This window comes from Panthera leo, chromosome A3, assembly GCF_018350215.1.
Source record: "Panthera leo isolate Ple1 chromosome A3, P.leo_Ple1_pat1.1, whole genome shotgun sequence".
Lineage (NCBI taxonomy): Eukaryota > Metazoa > Chordata > Mammalia > Carnivora > Felidae > Panthera > Panthera leo.
In genome coordinates, this window is record NC_056681.1 from 3717486 (window position 1) to 3739178 (window position 21693).

Sequence of the window (21693 nt, forward strand, 5' to 3'; positions counted from 1 at the left end):
ACCTGGGGATGGTCACGATCAGAAGTTTGGGAATGAGACACACCCAGGCTCCAGTCGGCCCCTGCACGGTCATCCTGGGAAGTGACTCAAACTCCAGTGTCTCCATTTCCCCACATGGGAGATCTGACAAACACCAGAGTCCCTCCCAGGGTTGCTGCAAGGTTTAAACGGGAGGGAACGATGTCGTGTGGGTCTGGCACCTGCAGACCCTCAAATTCAGCAGCCATTGACTTTACATGTGTGGTTTTCAGCAGCCCTGGCCCCTGGTACGTGTAGGTCCCAAGGAGTGGTTCAGGAGGCAAGGAGGTCCAGCTCAGAGGAAGGGTCAGCCCGCCCAGCGCCCCTGTCCCCTCTCCCTCCTGCTGCCCCTTGAGCACCGCCCCCCAAGACTGTCCATCCCTCCTCTGCTTTCTCCCCATCCACGAGCACTGTCTTTTCCCTTCTCCCTTCATCTGACTCAAGTCCTACTGACCATCACGCACCACGCATCCCACCCACACCCCCAAGTCCTCTGCCTTCCTTTCATTTGGGCTCACCCTGCTGAGTGCTGCAGAAGATGGGGAGACAGAAACCCCAGTGGCGGCCACCTCAGGACTGCCACGGTCAGGGCCCTCAGCTCTGCCTCCACCCTGCAGTCACGGCCTCAAACCTGCCTCCAGCTCCTCACCTCCCCACTCCTGTGTGGCCTCACCTCCAGGAGAAACTGAGGCCTTCAGACAGGGGTGGGGGTGCTGTTCTTAGATGCCTGACTCCAACACAACTGTCCCTGAAAACCCATCTTCCTTCCTTCCTCCCTGATACTAGAGAGGTGGACCCCCAGCCCCACCCCCACGTGGGGACCCCAGCACACCCTGCCCTCTCACAGCAGGTGCCCAGCCTGGTGTAAGATGCCTGCTGCGCATGGCCTCGTCTCATTTTTTACAACCGGCCGAGGAGGAAGATACAAACACTCCCAGAACAGCTTGGCAGAGCTGGGCCCACAGTCACCGCCTGGGGAAAGGTTCTGGAGGCCCTAAGGGGCGGAGCGCTGGCCGTGGTACTGAAAACACGGCGCTGGCCTGATACCTGCCCTTGGGGAATTTCCACGGAAACTCTGGAAGCAGACACTGTGCATCCCATGGATCCCAGGTTATTACCATTTCTGTGCCTTTATTGTCCACGGCCAACTCCATGGCCGTGACACTCTTGTGGCACAAGCCTGGGTCCTGCCATGTGCAAACATGGACGGGACAGTTTCTTCCTCTGAGTCCTGGGGGTCTGGACAAGGTGAGCAATGTATGTCTGGACTCCACAGGTTCCCTTAGCCAGGCTGCCAAGAGATGGGTTAACTGGGAGACTAGGCAGCCCAGGGCAGGGTCCCCATGCCTATGTCAGGCGGGGCAGGGCCGCTCGATCTCAGTTGTCCTCAGTCTCCATCACGTTCCTCTTTGGCTCCCAGACACCTGTTCCCCAGTTCCCTCCTGTCACGCTGTCTGCACATGCTCAGCCCCCTGCAGGCTCCATCGGGGCTGCCCAGGAGGACCCAGCCCTCAGCCTTCAGCCTAGGACCCATTCCTGAGTCCACAGCTCCAATCCTCTCATCTCATTTTCCCATCCAGTCCTCTGGCTTCAGAATCCAACCCATCTCTCTGTCGACCCCTGACCTTCCCTCCTAGCTCCAGACTCATACATTATCAGCCACTGTGACATCTCCATCTGGAGGTCAGAAAGGCAAAATGAAACATTCTCAAACCCATCTCTTGATTTCCCAAGGGAAAGCCCTCTCCAGCCTTCCCCTTCCTTCAGATGCATTCACCCATCAACCCATCTTGCAAAGGTCCTTCAACAATTATGGGGTTCGGGCACCCTTCTAGGAGCTGCAGACATGGCACCCAACCAGACAGACCCCCACCCCCACCAGGCTTCCTACACAGCTCAGCAGCCGTGCAGCCAGACTGGACACCCACTACCTTGCCTCCCGTATGTAATTCACAGATAAATCCTGTGTGCTCTCCTTCCAAAATATTTCTCAGCAATGTTCACTTGTCCTCCCTACGCAAGCTTCCCTGGCCTCTACCTGGACCTCAGCAATGGCCTCCTGGCTCCTTCCCTTCCTGCCCCAAATCCACTCTCTAAACCAGGGGTTTTGCAAACTTTGTCCACAAAGGGTTTTGCAGATCAGAGTATCTGTTGGTGCAGCAACCTCCAGAGGGCTGGCAGTTCAAACAGCAAAACTTCCCTGCCTGTGCCAGAAGTGGATGCACACATGCCCAGTGCTGCCCAACAGAAATGTTTGAGATGCTGGAAATGTTTCCTCCCTGTCCATTTCAGTAGCCACCAGCCATGGGTGGTCAATGAGCAACTGACAAGTGGCCAGTGTGAAGCTGAATTTTTTTTTATTTCATTTAGTTTTAATTAATCGAAATAGCCATGCAGCTAGTGAGTACTGGTGAGGACAGCTCCGGACTTCTGGGAGTCCGTGGTCTCAGCCCCCACCCCTCAACCAGAGATTGCAGGGCAAGCTTCTTCCAGCCCCACAGAGGTCTCCTCTTCCCACTAGCCCAAGGTGGAATGCGGGTCCCCCACCTCTGCTCCAAGAGCCCTGGGACTCAACACACCGGCAGGTCTCACCAAAATCCCCTCCAACATCTTCCCACAAAACTCATCCATGCCGGTCACACACTGACCTCTATGTCCCTGACCTGTCAGGGGCTCCACAGGCTGAGAAAGTGGAGCTCTGAGATCTTTTAGCCTCTATCCTCTGCAGTTCATGTGAATGTGTAGCTACCGTTACAGTTTGGAATCTTGACATGAACACCCATTAAAGTCTTAATGCTATATCAGAAAAAAGATGTAGAAGACAAGGTCAGTTTCACATGTTTCCCACATCTGAGATCCTGTCTGGAGCATGGGGGGGGGGGGGGGGGGGAGGGGGGGGGGGCACTGTTCCTTTGCTCCCCTGACCAGCAGAGGTCGCTTCTCACCAACCAAACTCTAAGCCAAGGCTCCCATGTCGCTGCACAAACCACAACGTAGGGCTCAGTTGAGGAACAGACACAACCGAAGCTCAACCAAGTGTGCACATCCAGGACTTACCAGCATACTTTAGGAAACGTTCCAGTGACATGCTTCTGTGTGGCCTCCACTCACCTTCCTGAGCAGGGGCTGATAAACTGTTTCATGTACAGGGACAGATAGTAAATATTTCAGGCTTTGCAGGACAAGAGGCCAACTCGAGAATATTATGTAGGTGCTTACGTAACAAGAGAAAAAGCTCTACCCTGCCCTTTGGTCTGGGAAGTGCCTCCCAGGCGGTGGGCATGCTTTGAGCCCAGTTACCACTCACTGGAGACCTTCCAAGACCAAGAGTGACCGGTGAGACAGGAAGGTCCCGGTGGGCTGGGGACAGCTGCTGTGAGTAGTTTCATGGCACCCCAAATACCTGGCATGTCTCAACTGGGACAGCTGGCCAAGGGCAAGGCAGCTGGCTGAGTCCCAGATGCAGGCGGGACGAGCCCAGGGTCTGAGCAGTGCTGAAGTGCACCCACCAGTCAGGGAGGGGCAGACTCGGCTTGGTGTCTGGGTTTACAGAGCCAGCACACTGAGTGTGCCATCCAGACAGGTGGCAGCTGGGTCTCACCTATAGCCTGCCATTCACCATCCCCTCCTTACTTCACAAACAACCCATATTACAGAGCATTCCAGAAGCACCTCTAGTTTGGATTGTAGAGTATTATGTTGTTGTTTTTTAAAGTTTATTTTATGTTGAGAGAGAGACAGCCGAAGCAGGGGAGGGGCACAGAGAGAGAGAATCCCAAGCAGGCTCTGTGCTGTCAGCAGAGAGCCCGATGTGGGGCTCAAACTCACACAGTGTGAGATCATGAGCTGAGCCAAAATCAAGAGTCGGGTGCTTAGCCAACCGAGCCTCCCAGGCGCCCTGTAGAGTATTATGGTTAAAAGCATGTCCGGGGATCAAACCCCAGCTTGCCACTTATGGGCTCCCTGGCCTTAGATAAGCAACAATCTCTCTGGGCCTTTGCTTTCTCATCTGAACAAATAGGGTTGTTAAGAAAATACAGTGAACACAGTACAGGTTTACTGAATGCCACTTTCCTTTTTTAATTCGTGCGTTCTTGAGAATGTCAGAGCACAGCCCTGCCTGGCAACAGAAACGCGGGACAGCCACCTGTCCCATTTAAAGTTAAAACAGATCCTTCTGGGCTTTTTAGGGAATGTTAGGCCACCGGTATAACACCATCCAAGTAAAACCAGAAAAACAAAATCACCCCAAATACAAGGGTCCAAAGTCAACCCAAACTCAAGTCACCAAACTCAAAGTGAGGGTCAAAAACCAAAAACAATGGTCAGGATCTTTGACAACATCCTTTTCCTAAGAGACCTGTGATTCTGGACAGAACCCCCACCCCTCCCCTCCAAACGGACACAGCAGTTGGGGACACATGGAAATGACAGCCCCAGCCCAGGTGTTACCACCTGGCCAAGGAGTGACGTCCCCTGAAGCCAGGAGCTTCTCCACGCACATGGACATGGGGCCCCTCCCGCGCCCCCTCCCCCAGCAAAGTTCGCAGGATGTCTGCTTTCTAAGAGAAAGCAGCTAACCTTCCAGGACACCGTGAACACCACACGAGTCCCCAGGGGATCCCATTCTGGGCCCCTGGACGTTTCCATGAACTTCCTAGGGTCAAGAAGAGACCCCAGGTGCAGGCTTGAGCACTCCCCAGACACCGTGGCTGCCCAGAATGCAGCTTTCTCTGCCACACATCGTTCCCAGCACAGAGGGACAGGCCTCCCTCGGGCGTGGAGGTGCAGGGCGCGGGGACAAGAACGACGGCCGAACAGAGTCTGATAATAGCCGGTCTCCTCCAGCTCTGCATAGTCCCTGCAGACCTGGGTCCCATCGTGCCCCCACAGCCACCTCACGCTTTCACTACAGCAGCCCCACCCCCGTATCTGCAGGGAAGACGGCTCAGGCCCCCCGCGGACGCCTAAAACCATGCAGAGCGCGCCGAACCCAGGAGGTACGAGGTTTCTTCCTCTACGCGCACACCTAGGATGACGTGCAATTTACAGATTAGGCACAGTAAGAGGTTAATGAGAACCCGTGAAACACGAGTGTAACAACAACTATAATCTGTGATAAAGGTTATGTGGTCTCTCGCTCTCTCTCGGGAAACCTCCTTGTGCGGTACTCACGCTACTTGTGAAGGGAGCTGATAGAAGCCTAGGGGAGGAGATGAAACGAGGGAAGGGTGCAGGCCTGGGAGGGAACACTAGGTCACCGTCGACCTTCTGACGACGTGTCAGGAGGAGGGGCGTCCGCGTCCAGACCAGTGGCTCACGGCAGGTGACTGAAACCGCAGGTCAGGAGACCACCGTATCCACTACGTGATAACGAGGCCCAGAGCGGATCAGCCCCTGCGGCAGCACAGGGACCAGGCTCCTTACCTTCCCAGAAGGGGCCGGGCAGGAGCGGACAGGGGAGCCCCTTGAAGGGAGTGGCCCCTTCGCAGCCCCCAGTGACCCCGGCTGCGTGGCAACGGCAGCCCGGGGGGGCCCCCAACGTTGAAGGTTTTCGCGAAAGCTCCGTATTTTTAAATGCTGACTTGCAATTATTTAAGCGGGGAGTTTAAAGCCTGTTAGACTGTAATCCGCTCCCTCACTGCAGGGCTCTGCTCAAGGCCAGGCTTCTCCCTACAGACCTGGTGCTCCCGGCGGCGGCGGCCTCGCTCAATAGCACAGCGCAGGTGGACACGCCTCCCAAAACACACGTGCTGAACGAGGCAGGGGCTCTGGGGCGTCTGCAGGCAGCCGGATCCTGCGTGTTAATGCCTCGCTCCCCAAAAGTTGCTTTTCCGTAGTGACGTCGACAACAATCACCAGGAGCAGACACTTCCGGAGCGCTCAGGATGTGTCCGGACAGAGTTAGGGGATTCCTGCGGAGTACCTAAATGCAGCAACCCCAGGACATGGTGAGGCATTATCCTCACGTGTAGTTGAGGACACAGGCTCAGAGAGGTTGAGTGACTTATTCACAGTCACACAGCTTAGTGAGGAGTTGAGGCACGTCTCAGACCCAGGTTGGCCCGGCAAACACGTTGCCCTGAATTCCCTAATTCTATACCCCTGGGCGAGCTACAGACCCCTGTACCTCCGTTTCACCTTGAGGGAAAAGGCAACGACACTAGTGATAAAAACCCAGAGGCATTTCCAGCATAAAACGAGCTAATGCATGTGCTCAGAACAGCGTCCTGCACACAACCGGCATCCTTCAGAAAAATTGGGCCTTTTCTCTGTGTTCCTATACTTTGGTTTGCTACGTTTTCTTTTACGTGAACTCACACTTTTCGTTTCAACTTGTTTGTTAGAAGAAAACCCGAATCACCACCCGCAGTGAGAAACCCGTTCCACCTGTGCTAATGAAAATAAACTTCGCTGTTAAAACGTTCTCTATTTGCCACAAGCCACCTCTGGAAACTCCTCTCCCACACCCTGGGGGCACAGGACCCACACCGAAGGCAGGAACGAAGAGTCCAGCTGAGGGGTGAGGCTGCATCTCTGGGGCCCCACACCGACCAGGGACAATGGTCTCGCTCCCCAGGCCCTGGCCCGCCCTGCAGCCCGGGGCGAAGCACCACAAATCCTCTGTGGCCCCACCTCCGTCCCGTGCCCCAGGGCTCCAGCTGCCTTCAGCCCCTCTCTCTCTATCTTACCCTGGCTCTGGCCACACGTACAGACCTTTAGCTCTGCACAAGTCCCCTGGTCTGTCCTGCTCCCTGGCCAACCACAGCCCCCAAATCCAGCCTCTGGGCTGCTTTCGTAAATAAGATTTGCTGGCACCCAGCACATCTTCTGTGGCTGGTTTTGGGCTACTCGGAAGCGGTGGGCAGTTTCACCGGGAACCTTCTGACCCACGAAGGCAACCGTAGTTAACCGGCTCCGTGCAGAAAAAGTTTGTGGACCCTGTGCTCTGTCTTTGCAGATGTCCTTCTCCCAACCGGGATGCTCTTTTCCTCACTCTCTGCCTGGCCAAAGCTTGTTCATCGCTAGGCTGCCCCAGCCCCCAGACTCAGGGAGGGGCCCCAGTGTGCACGCCCGCTGTCGTGGACTCAGCTCAAGGAGATCGGCAGGTTTGTCCGCCTTCCCCCATCACTCTGGGAGGACGAGACCCGGACACATTCGCCATTAGGACCCCCGACCCGACAGCACATCCCGTCCAGGAGAAAGTCCTTCACACGAATCTGTGGCCTCAACAAGCCAACTGTACTCTCGAGACTCCATCCCCAAACCAAGCACACAGGGAAAGAGAGCGCCGGAGGTTAGCAGGGGCGCCGATGGAGCAGGCAGAGCTGAGCAGCAGAAGGAACCTGCCAAGGAGAAGTGCCAGGCGCCAGTAGGGGGCTGGGTGCAGCAGCCTAGCACGCGGGAGGCCGGGCGGCCAAGGGGCAGGGCTCAAGCCGGGTCAGGCCGACCACCACTTTGACGCAAGCCTGATGCCTGGGGCCACCGGGGCACAGGCATATGCTGAGAGGGTCTCTGCAGGAGAGGCCAGGACTGTCCCAAGGGTCACAGCCCTTCAGACCGCAAACTCCTATCACATCTTCAAGCTGGGGTAAGACTGGGGAGGCACAGCCACCCCCAGGGAGGGCGGGGCACGGCTCTCAGCAGGCGCCCACTAGTGCCGGCCGGGGCGGCCGGTGGAAAGCGTCGGTGTGAGCCTTGTTTGGCAGAAGAAGGCAGCAGAGAACAGATGCCCACCCGGCTCCAAAGCCACAGAAGCCCCAGCAGGCCTGTCCTCACGGCCTGGATTTCCAACCTGCCACGCTTGTGCAGACGGTTCAACTTCCAACCCCCGCCCTGTGCCTGGCGTACTTATAGCTTGTAATTTTACGAGGGGAGAAGTTCCCAGCTTGACGGTGAGGTCCCCCCGAGTATTTCTGCAAAAAAGCTAATGGGTCAGAAGAAGAGGGGCGGGTGCTTCAAAGCACCACGGGCTCCTTCGGGGGGCTCGTGTTTTGCCTCCTCTCTGCCTTCCCTTCCTCCCCACCTCGCCCACAGCTGGCCCCTGTCTGGTCCAGTCAGTGAAAACCACCACGGCCACGGCCCCCGCCGTCCCCACGGAGGCTGAGAAGGGTGCACACTACCTTCTTCCCGCTTAAGAGAGCTGGGAAAAGAGGTTTCAAGCAACACAAGCAGCACGCCCTGCGGCGAGGTGGCGAGGACAGCCCTGCGCGAGGAACACGGCATCCGACGCCCCACATGCACCACACGGCTCCGGGCGCTGTGCGCCGGGCACCGAGGTCATGCTCTGTGGAGGACACAGCCACCTGCTGAGGATTTGGGCCACTCGGAAGGTCCCTCTACCCCATCCCGCCCTCCTGTCTTGGGGTCAACGAGGACGCCCCTACGGACACCGGCTCGCTCCCCTGGAGAGGATTTTCCTGCTCAGACGTTCCCAGTGGCAAGAGACTGTCCCGGGAAGAGCCAGAGAAAAATGCCCCGGCAGAGTTTAAACTGCACACGGCAGAGTATGGCCAGAGCATGGCTGTGCCTCCGAGGACAGGATTCTACCAGAACTATTGCCCAGGCCGTGGCCAGGGACCTCAGCTGCCACCCAGCCGGCGGCCATCCCGGCAGCGGCTCAGCCCCGCACGGTTACAGCCGTACCTGCGTCGTCAGAATGGGAGTCCGAGGGCAGTGGTGCGTCCAGGGAAGGCTGGTCTGCCCCGGTGGCCAAAGGGCTTCCTGGCTGGGCTTCTTCTGAAGTCAGCATCTCCTGCTTGGGGGTGGACGGTTCGCTCTGTGCCGCTCGGGGGCCCCCGTCAGGATTGCACACTTTGCTCTCAGCATCTGTAAGGAAACGTGGCGGTCAACGGAGCCCGCGCCTCCCTTCCGACACGCTTGCGCTCACGCGGGGTGCCTTCCTGGGAGACGTGCCATCCCAGGCCCTGCTGTGGTGCCCCTTCAGTTCTTCCCCACGCCGCCCCCCGGAGTCCCCCTCCACATCCGGTCTTCTTAAGGGGGTCCCAGCACTGCCTCACCCCCCCCCCCCCACCGCCGTCCCCGGGGCCTCTGTGCACCACCTGCCTATGGGAGCCTAGGAAAGCCTCCACCCACCTCCGTGGTGCGCGCCCCCCACTCCCGCGCTGGCCTCCGCCCTGCGGCTCGCTCGACCAACAGCGCATCCGCAGGTTGGATGCAGCTGTGCCTTTAAAAGTGCTCGCAGGCTCCTGCAGTCAAGCCACCACTGCCCTCGCTGCTGGGACACGCAGGGCCAGCGGGCCGGGGCGAGAGGCAGACGGTGCAAACCTGAGCTGCTCCTGTCCTGGCAGCAGAGGCCAACCCAGACGGGACAACAGACCCTGGCTGCCGTATGCCCTGAGGTGCTGCAGGCGTCTGCCACAGGACATTGTCACGGCTACCGGTAACCAATCCACGTTTGCACCCACCATTCCACAATCAGGTCCCTGGTACGCAAACCTTCTCAGTCCCCCACTGTGAGTCTGGGACTGGGCCCACCCAGGGAGGCGGGGATCAACAAGTCAGTCCTTGCCGGCAGGGGGCTCACACTCCCAGGCACCGCAAGCCCAGGACTAGGGGCACAGAGCGGGGAGTCCCTCGGTCTAGACAGGTGGCCTTCTCAGAAAAAAATAACCCCAGGCTCACGGTGCCTGAGTGGCTCAGTCCGTTAAGCGTCCGACTCTTGGTTTTGGCTCAGGTCATGATCTGGTAGTTCATGGGTTCAAGCCCCACATCGGGCTCCATGCTGAGAGTGCTGAGCTTGCTTGGGATTCTCTCTCTCCCTGTCTGCCGCTCTCCCACGCATGCTCCCTCTCCGTCTCAAAATAAATAAATAAACTTAAAAATATTGTTTCAAAAAATGACCCCAGGTTCCCAGTAGGGCTGAAACAAGGATCCAGTGTCTCCCCTTGCTTGGGGGCTTGGCTGCTGGAACTTGGAGGGTGTGGCCTTTGAAAATGAGGGGCTTTGTGCCCAGGTGCGTAACCGGCCCAGTCGCACGGCCACCAGAGGGCGGGTCCCGGCTGGGACACAGCCAGCTGATAACCATCACCCCTTCTGAGACACAGAGCACCGACCCATGCACGGGGCACCTGCACGGCCCCCTCAGGTGTCACGGCCAGTTCAGGGAGGTCACAGAGCAGCAGTGTGACCCACACACGTCCCTCCGTGGGGAGACGGCACGGCGGGGAGGTCAGCCTGGCTCGGGAGAGCTGCCTCCCACCCCCGTGGCGGGGGTGCCGGGATCAGTCTCAGGGTCAGGCCCCTTCCGCCTCCGCCAGTCTCACTCCCTACCTGCTGCCCTCGTGTCCTCCAACAACGTCCCTTTCACCCCCAAAGTTGGACAAGAAGTAGAAGGTCACCCTACCCATGCCTCCCATCCCACGGCAGACACCTCTGGGCATCCGCTTCCCGGCCTCCGAGACGGGGGTAACGACATCACTACTTGCTTCACGGCCTCCACGTGGGAATTAAATCAGTTCCGCTACGCCACGCACCTGGCCAAGAGCAGGCACGCGCCATGTGCTTGCAATTATCGTTACTGCCGTTGATGAGGCCTGACGAGGAAGCCTGAGGGCCCGGCCCCTGGGCTGAGCCCGCGCGCCCACGTGAGGGCGACAGGCTCCCTCGGCAGGATCCTCGCCGCACCCGGACTTGGGCCTGGTGCCCGGCGTGGGACCCCAAAGGGACGGGAGTCGCAGCTGCTGCCCCCCGGCTGCACAGCCCTCTCCCCAGGGAAGGGCAGAGAGGCCGGCCAGCCGGAAGTCTGGAGATTTGGGGCTGGGAAGGGCTCGTCTATGCAGCCAGGTCAGCTGACCAAAGGTCCTGGACGAGGGGCCGGCAGCCTCTTCCAAAAAAGGAGACGGCTGGTATTTTAGACTTTGTGGGCCACACGGCAGGTACTGCGTTCTTTTTTAATTTTCACAAAACCCTTTAAGTTTAAAAACCGTGCCCAGCCCGAGGCCTTGCAAAACCTGCTCCCGGGCCAGACCTGCTGCAGACTTGCAGCGATGGTCTGCCAACCCGCCCTGGTGCAGGCAAAGACCCAGATGCCAGCCAAGGGCGCAGACCCAGTGGGCATGGCTGAACGTCACAAAGCTCAAAACTACACTTTCCCGGACGCCGCTCAGGGCTGGTTTACGCGGACTCGACATGCAGTCGTGACGGTCTCTGCCACCAGCTCACTTGGTCCTCGGTGGCAGGGCGCAGAGCACAGCTGGCACCGAGGGGCCTGCCTGCCGGGGACACAGCACCGTCTCGGCCGGACCCCACACCTCCGCGAGGGGAGGCTGCCGCCCGCCGCTTACAGAGGCATACCCCTCCTTCGGAAGGACAGGCCGCTGGCGGCCAGGGACGACCGCTGTTTGAACCCACGACCCTCCCCTAATCATCACCAACGACAATCACGTGACCAGAACTCGCACGTGTGGGGCCCAGAGGCCTGCAGCCCGTGGCCAGCTCAGCCAAGGCTTCGTCCTCCCCAAACACGCGGACTTAGGGGCCCTCCCCTGCGTCCCCGCTCAGCGCACTTGTAGGACCTTTCTGGGCTGTGCTCAGAGCCCCGGTTCATAATCACGTTCAATGAAAAGTTGGCAGTTCCCAAAATAGCGCTGCTGGCAGGGCCGTTGCCTAGAAACGCCGTTGGGGGGGGGGGGGGGCGAGGAGATGTGGGTGGCTTGTCCCCTGTGCCTCGCCGTTCAGCCAGCCCTCCCTCCCGGCCTGCTCTCCATCGGATGTCCGTCCTCCCCCCGGGGGCTGTGGAGGGGCGCACGGTGGACCACCGGTGTCACACAGAGCAGCCACGGCGACAGGAACGTGCCACACACACACGCACCGCGCCCGGCCTTCCCGCCACGTAGCAGCCAGACGCACTTGACTCGTCGCCGCCCAACCCCCCCTCCCCGAGGAAGGAAACCACGCGTCTCTCGGGTCACCGAACACAAGTATCTTTTTTACACCCGGTGCTGGAACGGGAGATTCCTCCAGTTACCGAAGCAAATGCCGAGTGGGCGGAGCAAAGTCACTGGGGGGAAATGTGCAGGCTCCTGTCCCGTGGGCTAGGACGCGGGGGAGGGGCTGGGACGCTGCTGGCCCTCGCCAGCCACCCAGGAGTCGGCGGAGCCTGGCCAAAGCAGGGAAGACAGTGCGGGAAGGGTCACCTGCCCCCTCCCCACCCACACCCGGCACATCAGCAGACTTGCAGGAACAAGGGGGGTGGGGGGTCAGACTGCCTCATAAAACCACACACCCAGGAGGGACACGGGCTCATCTCCAGGGGACCCCAGGGCTCTTCCCTGCAGTCCCCTCCTGGGGACCAGCTCACATCATCAGGCTGCTGACTGCTCTAGGAGTGGGCAAACCCCCAGGTGACACACACGGAGACCGTGCGCGTGTGCGGCTTCGTCCTGGCCAAAGAAAGGCACGGGTGAGGTCTGGGGCAGCTCTGCAGGGTCTGTGACCCGAGCCCGTGGCGGCCTCTCTGGGTCCCTTGGTCACTGTCACCCACACCCACCACCCAGGCGCCCGCTGGGCATGAAGCCCTGGGTACCGCTTGGCCACAGGGAGGTGCTCCGGCTGCAGACAAGCAGCCTGGCTGGCAGCAGGTGGTGGCCACGGAGTCCTTCCTCCGAACCCCGGAGGGGGGGCTCACCCCCACACCGAGGCTACGCGGAGGCCAGTGGAGGGAGGAGGCTCAGTTCCAAGCCCAGAGCCGGAAGGGGGCACTCGGCACCCCCACCAAGGATTCCCAGCACCCAGCCGGCCATCCCAATACCAGGACAAATCCGGGGCACACACGGCCTCAAAAGGACTTGACCCCGCCCCCAGTGGGAAAAGGCATTTTCTAAGCAAGTGCTTGGCACGAACCCCAGTGTGGGGCAGGAGGCGCCCCAGGAGCCTGATGCCAAGCACCGTCCTAGATCCTGCTGTCCCTGCAGCCTCAGGAGCTGGAGCACATCCCCCTCCTCCCCCTGGCCCCAGGCCGCCTCCCAGAGGCACGCTGCTTCCCTAGCATGCCCCCCTCAGCGACACGCTGGGCAGGCTCACCGCAGACCCGCTCGGCCCGTGCCCCTGTGCTGCCCTGGGCTGCTGCGGCCACTTGGAAGTGCCTTTGTCACCTGGTAGCTTCCGGGGAGGGGGGTCTCATTTTGTTGAGGGGGTGCAGGGAAGATACAAGGCTCTGTCAGACCCAGGGCCCCCTCCACGCTTCCTACCTGCTTGCCCCTCACCCACCTTCTCCCTTCCACCGCGGGCCCTCCAGGGCTGGAAGATACGTCCCACTTCCCCGCTCTCTCTGTTTCTCAGCCTTGGTGGCACCAAAGCTGGAGGCAGCTGGGGAGGTACCGTGAAGTCCAGGTGCGTGGGTCCCGCCCCCAGGGCATTTAATCCAAGTGCGCGCCTGGCGAAGCTAACGCACAGCGCAGCTCGCTCTGAGACCCAGCCTGCTCTCCCGGGGCCCTGGGATCCCCCGCAGACATGACCCCGTGGCCCCCTGCCCAGGTCGGGTCCCGGGGTCTTGTTCTCCGGGTGCTCACCCTACCCCCCTCCGTGGTGATCCTGCATCTGTGGGACCATCTCCTGTGGCATCACTTAATGAGCACGGTTTCAACCCCTGAGGAAGGAGACCGTGTGTCGGACCCACCTGGTTCCCGGTTCATAATCACTCGGCGAGACAAAGTGTGATCTAAAGGGGGGGGGGGGGGGCGGGTGGCAGATGACACTCTGGGGGCCAAAGCCAGACGCCGCCTGCTCCATATGGCCCATCAGTCACCAGACAAAACCGTTTAACAAAGGTTCAGAGCTGAGGAAAGGCAGACTGCTCTTCTGGAAGACTCCCCTTCGGTTCTGCACCCACCCCTCTGTTTTCCTGACAGCAATCAAATCCATCCACTTACTTTTCATGCACCAGCGATAGTATTTTCTATGATAGATGATACACAGGCCTCAAGTCCGTTTTCATTTCCCATCCCCCTTCCCCAAGATCCAAAGGAAGGTTGGCTGGAAACATGCTCAAAATGCAGGATTTGGAGCTGTTTTGTCCCACCCAGACTAACACAGTCCAGGTTCCTATCAGCAATGACATCCCCCCAAACCCGAGAGTCGGAACGTTCAGCATCTGAACCCTGAAGGACTGGGTACCGAGCTCTCCTCTTACACGCAAGTTAGATCATCAGTCGTAAGCCATCTGCTACGTTGGTTTCCCAGGAAGACGGCGTCATCAAAATACTTCACTCTTTGGGCACCTGGGTGGCTCGGTCGGTTCAGCGTCCGACTCTTGATCTCAGCTCAGGTCATGATCTCTCGGTTTGTCGGACCGAGCCCCGCATCGGGCTCTGAGCTGACAGCACAGAGCCTGCTTGGGATTCTCTCTCTCCCTCTCTCTCTCCCAAAATAAATAAATAAAATTAAAACCAAAAATACTTCACTCTTTGAAGCTGAAGAAGAGACATGAGGACAAAGACCACAGGGGGTTTGAGAGCAGACAGGCAGGACGGGGGCAGAGCCTGGTATACATGCAGATGCCCTGACTTCGCAAGGTCCCTTCCTGGCCCTGATTCCTGGGCCAAACGACAAACACCCTAGTGAGATCTAGGACAGGAAGCGGGTAGGGGCGCCACGTGCCCTCACACCCTCTGGGAACTGGCTCCGGGAGGCCAGGACCCTTCAGTCAGGAGGCAAGAGCTTGGTCCGGCTCCAGAGAGAGCTCCCAGCGGCGGTGAGGTGGGGGGGACACCAGAGTCCCAGAGGAGGAGGACCCACAAAAGGTGTGCGTCGGGCCCTGAGTCCCGTGCCTCGTCATCACCCAGAGAGCAGGACGAGGCGGGGAGGCCACGAACGTTACGAATGACCCGCGAGCCACAGGTGGTGATTCTCAAAGACGCAGAGGTGGCCACGCAGACATCACCGTGGCGAGGCCTCCAGGGCACAGCGTGAGCAGCATCCGAGCGCTCCCGGGGGGCTGAGGGTGCTGTGAAGGGGTGAGGGTGAGGACGCTCAGCACCCAGAAAGCCGTCCACACGTCACAAGGACCAGCAAGGGTACTAGACGGCCGTGCGAGTAAAAACAACTTGCCCGCATCAGGAACAATGACGTCAACAGGAAAAAACCAAAAGCCAATCCTGCCACTTCGTGGGGAACCGGGACCCAGCAGCGGCCTGGCCCGGGCCCAGCTAGGGCAGGAAGCCGCCGGCTGTGGCCCCAAAGGCGTTAGCTCCGGGCCGCTTGCAGAGGTGGCCCCGTAACCTCACGGAGGGACCCGACGGTGAATGGCCTCCTTCGGGTCCAGCCCCTGTATCCCGATACCCGGCTTCCCGGATCACCGTTCCGCCCTTGACCTTTGCCGGGCGCCCTGGCCCAGCACCTGCCACCGTGGCGGCCCCACTTACCCCGCTCCATCATCTCCAGCAGACCCTTCTTGATGAGCTCCTCCCGACCTTGCCTGCCGGCCATCTTCTTCTCCAGTGCTGCACAACATACAAATAGGCCGGTGAGTCACGGGCAAGACCACGGGGCTGGGGGCCACCGGGCGGGGAGCGCCGTTGGGGACTTCCAAGCTTTCTTACTACGCAGCCTGATGAGCGTTGCACGTACGCACGGCGGAGGGGAGCACACTGAGTGCACTGTTCAAGGCAATGATTTCTGTGATTCATCTGCAAAGCAACGCCTCGGCTAACGCTTCCTTACGCTGACTCCTGCACATGCCTACCCTCCGCCAAAGGCTCCCCAACTTACCGGCCCAGGACCACACCCTCCCTCCACCCCCAAGACCCGGGGGCGCTTTTCTGTGGGTCCTGTTATGTTTCCAGACACCCTGGTGGCTCTAGAGCTCTGGTCAGAACATGGTCTTTTGTGACCACTGGCTTCCCAGAAGTTCCTCCGAGAAAACCCCGGGTTTTAAAGCTTTCAGAGAAGTTGCCAGACAGGGAGGGAGGACAGGGGCGGGGCCGGCCAAGGTGCCAGCTCCCACTCACCCCTACCCGTGAGGCTGGGGGCTCACTCTGCTTGCCGGTCTCCTTCATCCGTCCAGGAAACTATCTGCCTACAGGTAGAACTCAATTTCCAAATATGACCCCATGCAATTCCTTGGACCCCCTTCTTTGAAAGATGCAAATTTCTGGCTACTAAGCCTGATCCCAGAGGGCCTATGGGTCACCCGTGTGTGCCAGCGCTCTGCCCGGTGAGAGCTGCAGCGGGGAGCACAGACCGGAGCCGGCCTCTCCCCTCGGAGCTTAAAGACTGGCAGCAGAGGACAAACAGGTAAGGACGAGGAAGTTACTTAGCCAAAAATATCTACTGAGCACGCGCTGGGGTGTCCCTGGGAAGCAGAAACAATTCAGCCCCCCTCCCTCCAGGGCTCGAGTGGGAGCCAGCCGGCAGGGATAACAGAGCTGCTCAAATGCTTAGAACTAATAAAGCATTAACTGAGCACCTACGTTGTAAAGGCATGGGGGAGCCAGACAGGCATGGCCTCCGCCTGGGGGCAGCGCTGGGGAAGCTGGATGAGAAGCATCTACACCTGGGGCCGTGGAATGACCCAGAAGGGATGAGAGGCATCTACACCTGGGGCCGTGGAATGACCCAGAACCAGAGGGACTGGGAGGTAGGGGTCTGGGAAGCCCAGGCTGTGCTGGAATGTCCGGGCTGGCCTCCCTCAGGGCGCTCACACCGACAGCTGAAGACGGACAGGGAAAAGCCAAACATACCAGCAGGAAGACGTTTTCCGGCAAAGGGAGCATAATTTCCTTTTTTAGTCCAATTTCCAATCCAATGTCCGGGGGCCAGAAGTGTGCACGAAACTGAGACACTGAACTCTGACTTTGGGAGGTGTGAGTAGAGGGGCTGCTGTCCAGCCTCACAGACAGGGGTGCGCAGGACGGGGGTGGAGGTCCAAAGAGTCGCGCGATCATCCAGCCAGCTCGGGTCGCGCTCACGGGGGCCCGGCTCACACACAGGACATCGTCTGCTCTGACTCCTGAGCCCTCCCAACACCCCAAAGAGGCAGCTGCGAGGGTCTGCTGTCCCGTCTCAGGGGGCCGCCCCTATCACTGAGCCAGCCCCCCACAGCAGGTGCCAGCTCGGGGCCACTTCCCAAACTGCAGCCTCTGGGAGCCGTCCCCACGACGCTGCCCCTCCCGCCCCGCCCAGACCACTGCCGGCTTCCTTAGTGTCTTGAAATCACCTTCCTCTCACGCTAACCAATAGTGCTTGTGAAATGGCGTTTTTGAAAAGCTGAAATAACTAACATCCCACACTTCGGGGGGAAGAATGGTCTGGAATAAGTAAACGAAATGCAGTCCTCCTGAGATGGCCAGATGCCTGATAAAGGGCCTCCAGGTGGGGACCCTGCAGGTGTTAACCTGGAGACCTTCCATGCATCTACAGGGACCCTGCAGCATCCTGACGAACCTCCAGGCCACTCAGTGGCAGCACAGTGCCGAGGGGGCCTGCACGGCTCAACCCTCCAATCCCACGGCCCAGAGAGCATCAGGGGCTCCCCAGGTCACGGAGGCCACCCTGCTCTGGGCCCTGGTGCCTTCCCCAACTCCATGCCTTTGCGTGAACTGTTCCCTCTGCTGCAACGCTTTGCCCTGCTTTTCTCAAGGGGCCAATCACATCTCAGTTCAACGGTGCCTCCTCACCCGAGCCTTCTCAGATCTGCCCACCCACCCCACCCCTCCGCACTCCTCCCCGGCACCTGCTCAGCTCCCCTGGGGCCCCACCGGAGCCGTGACGTCTCGCATGCTTGCACGCATGCTCACTGGTCTGTCGCCCCACTCCCCGCTGGGCAGAGAGCCCTAAGTGCGCAGGGCCTGGGTCCCCCGTCTACTCTGTCCCTGGCACACAGGAGGTGTTTGAGATTCCTGCAGTAACACTGATGTGCTGCCCTTGTGGACAAGGAGAACGGGTCGATCAGCTTCTCAGGGGGTTAAAAATAATTTGTAAAACGTGCAACAGGTGTGAGGGAAAGACCTGTTGGGGTAGCCCTGTCTCTGCACGCCGCACGGCTTCAGGGCTGGGAAGGAGACAGGGGCCCTGGGGACCGTCAGAGACAGCAGCCCGAGACGGGCACTTACCAGGCTGGTCCCCAAGGCCTAGACTAATTCCACATGCGCGGCTCCCTCACTAATTGTTTCCAGCCGTAGCTAACAGGTGCACAGCTCAGCGGCGAGGCCCGTGGGGTTTGCTTCTCACGGCACCGACCCCCCTCCCCTTCACCAAGGACACCCTCTCACCCGGGAACCAGACCTTGGCCGCGGGACCGGCCTGCCCTCCCTGAGATGGGCGGGGTCACGGTAACGTGGGTGACGGGGGTGCTCTGAGTGTCTGGTTGGTCACTGCTCGCTATCACGGCCTGTTGTATTTGCTGTCACATGTGTCCGCGTGGTTGTCTCGTGGCCGTAGCTCCGGTGTGGATTTCGAGGGGGCAGGGGCAACGGTCCAACCCGCCGCGACCCAACTTCCCACAGAGCTGGGACCGGCAGGGTGTAAGGATGGGGCCGCAGGTGAGTGATGGAAGGGGGCTTCCGGATCCGGTGGTGGGAGGGCGTTGGGGGGGCACTGCCTGTGGGCACCCTCCTCGGGAAGAGCTTAGGAGCCCTGGAGCCAGCGGCCCTGGCTTCCAGCAAGAGGAGGAGCCTGCGGGAATTGGGGCCAAGATGCGGGCTCCGGCCCTCTGAATCACCTGGGGGGCTCCTAGGGACGGCAGGCCCCCGAAGTGCGGGTCCGGGTGTGGGGGCTGGGCGCGTGCTACTGCAGTGTGGTCGGCAAGGACTGCCGTCACCAGCTGGCCTCCCTGCCCCGCAGGGACCCCCAGGTGCGCATGAACAAGGTCCCATCCACCTCTGTGCCCCGTGGGTCTGGGCGGGCAGTGGGCTGCAGGTGTGCCCGGTGCTGGCCCCGCCCCCAGCCGGGTGGGTGGGGCCTGTGCCAGAGGAAGGAAGGGACCCAAAGGCGGAGCAGCCCCTGCTGTGGGAGCCCGCCCCCCGTGGGGGAGGGGAAGACAACATCAGCATCGAGAAGCTCGGGGACAGTGGCACCGGCTCCCTGTCCCCCATGCTCACCGGATGTGGTCTGCTTCAGTTTTTCGTTTTTCTTCTTCCTCCATTTCCAGGGCTTGAAGATCCTGCCCAGGGTGGCCAGTTTGCTGTTCCTCCTCACAGGGGGGGTTCGGGTCCCTGAGACCAGATACTCGGAGCGCGCTGGGGGGACTGGGTCCATCTCATCTGCAAGGGGAGCACACCAAGGAGGGGCCGGGTGATCACCAATCCCGCGTGGCTCCCCTCACCCACGGGGCCACCGGTGATTCTCCAAAGCCCGGGGCTGGCCCGCGCCCCTAGCATGCTGGCACGTGCAGAGAAAACGTCCGTGGGGCCCTCGAGCAACAGGGGCACTTGCTACTGTGGGGCCCGGGAAGAGAAAGACACATGCTTCTCCACAGGCCGCTCTGTAGTTCACGATGTGTTCATTGTTTAAGGAAAAAGATGGGTGAGAACGGAAAACATTGCAGCGGACAAGACGGTCAAAGTGCAGAGTCACATGAGCCAGACGGCTGCTGTCTCCACTGCCCGCCCGGAACCCTGTCCCACAGGCACAGCTCAGACCAGAGCTCGGGCCGGCACCCGGGAGGATGGGGGAAAAGCTCAAGATGCCCCAAACCCCTCCTGGGACAGGGCAGTGACGAGGTCTTGGGTGTGCTGAGTTTTAATCTCCCAGTGTCACTCGGGTGGGGGTTCACAGACCAGCCAGTGCTCCCCACCCAGCATGGCTGCCGGCACCAGTGCCCGGACCCCGGCCAGGACACCCCACGTGCACACACACACGCACACACACGTGCCACCCGGAACACATTTAGTCCCACAGCCAGTGGGTTAATTCACTTCATTGCAATGCACAAGCAGGGGCTGTGAGCCTGAGTTTATAAAGAGACAAGAAGCCCCAGAGGGGCCCAAATATGCTGGATGAGCAGGGCTGGAGTGAGGGGGTATCGGGAGGGTCCTCAGTGGGAGGCCACCAGAGGGGCCAGACCTGGCCCGGCGCCCCAGGTGATGGACGCCCCAGAGACGAGCCTCCTGGGCTAGGAGCAGCCAGACAGGGCTCACGGCACCCAGCCCCTCCGAGCCTCAGTTTCCACACGTGTAAAATAAAGATAATGATCGTCCCTGGCATCCAGCATTCAAAGGAAAATGCAGGGTGGCCCCAGAGGCTGGAAACTTAGGTAAACATATATAACACACAGTTGATCGAGAGTATGTTACAATCCGTGTAGAATGATATTAACTACGTTTTAAGACCGTATAGACACTCTGGTGTCTAAGACCATGCCAGCATGGCTGTCTTCTGGTAGAAATTTTCACAGTAATTTCTATTATATGAGGAACAAAAGAATTATCCTGGAGTAAAAGTCACTGCTTGTTCCTGGCCAGGTACCAACTAACTTTACCCTCACAGTAAATCTATGAGATACAGGACTCCTATCATATCCATTTTACAGATGAGCACACTGAGGCTCAGAGCAGTGAGTCATCTTGTGGACCCACAGAGCGAGAAAACGCTGGAGGTCGGGCATGACCTTGCGGGGCCTGAGCCCGGACCCCTCTCGTATCTGGAAGCTGCCTCTACGGTGACTGTGTGAATTTATCTCCCGGAGCAGGACACAAATGGGTAAGACACCAACAGAAGGCACAAAGCAGGACTGTCCCAGCCACCCAGGTTGCGTGGCCGCTGTCTCTGGCTATTATTAATTGAGTATTAACTACATACCGGAGACTGTCCCCGGTGGTCTACAAAGCAACCCGCGTGGAAGAACAAGCTTAGGGGTGTCTTGTTGAGAGAAGAGCCTGCTCGAGCTTGTCCCCAGTACCCGGCACCCAGCAGGGGCCCGGTGGGGGGTGGAGCCAAGGAAGCCCCAGGGCACCTGTCGAGGATCCCCCCCCACCATCTCCCCAGCACCGTGCTCCAGCCGCGGGATGCAGACAGGCCCTTCTCCTCCCAGAGGCAGCTTACTGTGTGTTACCATCCCCTCCTGCCTACGGGTGCCAGGTTCAAGCATGTGGGTCAGAGCCACACGGCACAAGGAGAGCTGCTGTCCTGCGGAAGAGAACTGGCCAGGTCTCCCCAGGCCTTGGGCTGGTGTGAAAATGAAGATCCCCAGAGATGTGCAGAGGGACAATGGACCATTGTCACCACTCCACAAAAGGTGGCGTCACAGAAACACACATGCCCCACACGATGAGTGCGGAAATCCAGAGGAGGGCACACACATGGCTCCGAGTTTCCTAGCAGCCAAAGCAAAAACAGAGCAGCACAAAGTAGAACCCGTGACCCTGGTCCAGGCCCCCAGCCGCCGGCGGCTCCCCCGCATGCCCCACAAGGCCTTCCAGCCGGTCTCCCCGCGATCCCCACCCTCACAAATATAACTGATCACATCGCCGTTCTGCACGCTCCCTGCCCTTCCCCTTCTCCTGTAGCACAAAGTGCAGATTGAGCACCACGTCTGTGTAGCTCCCCAGAGCTGCTCCTGGTGGCCACCCACTCATCTCCGCCCCCTATTCACAGTCGTCATCCCTGCGCGGCGACATTCACGGCACGCAGCATGCTATGGGAGGCAGTAGGGTGCAGTTGTTAAGAAAGCAGGTGCTACAACCAGGCATCTGGGGTTCACATCCTGGCTCTGTCACT

General features: G+C 59.6%; 1 protein-coding gene across 1 annotated transcript in view; it reads right to left on the bottom strand.

Annotated features, from left to right (window-relative positions):
• Positions 1 to 19233, bottom strand: part of PHACTR3 (phosphatase and actin regulator 3) — a 101994-nt gene extending 82761 nt beyond the window's left edge. The window contains exons 1-3 of the mRNA XM_042930519.1: positions 19077 to 19233; positions 15402 to 15479; positions 8665 to 8847 (exon numbers count right to left, since the gene is read on the bottom strand). Of these exons, the coding sequence (XP_042786453.1) occupies positions 8665 to 8847; positions 15402 to 15479; positions 19077 to 19233 (418 nt within the window). The remainder of the gene's footprint in view (positions 1 to 8664; positions 8848 to 15401; positions 15480 to 19076) is intronic.
• Positions 19234 to 21693: the final 2460 nt, after the last annotated feature.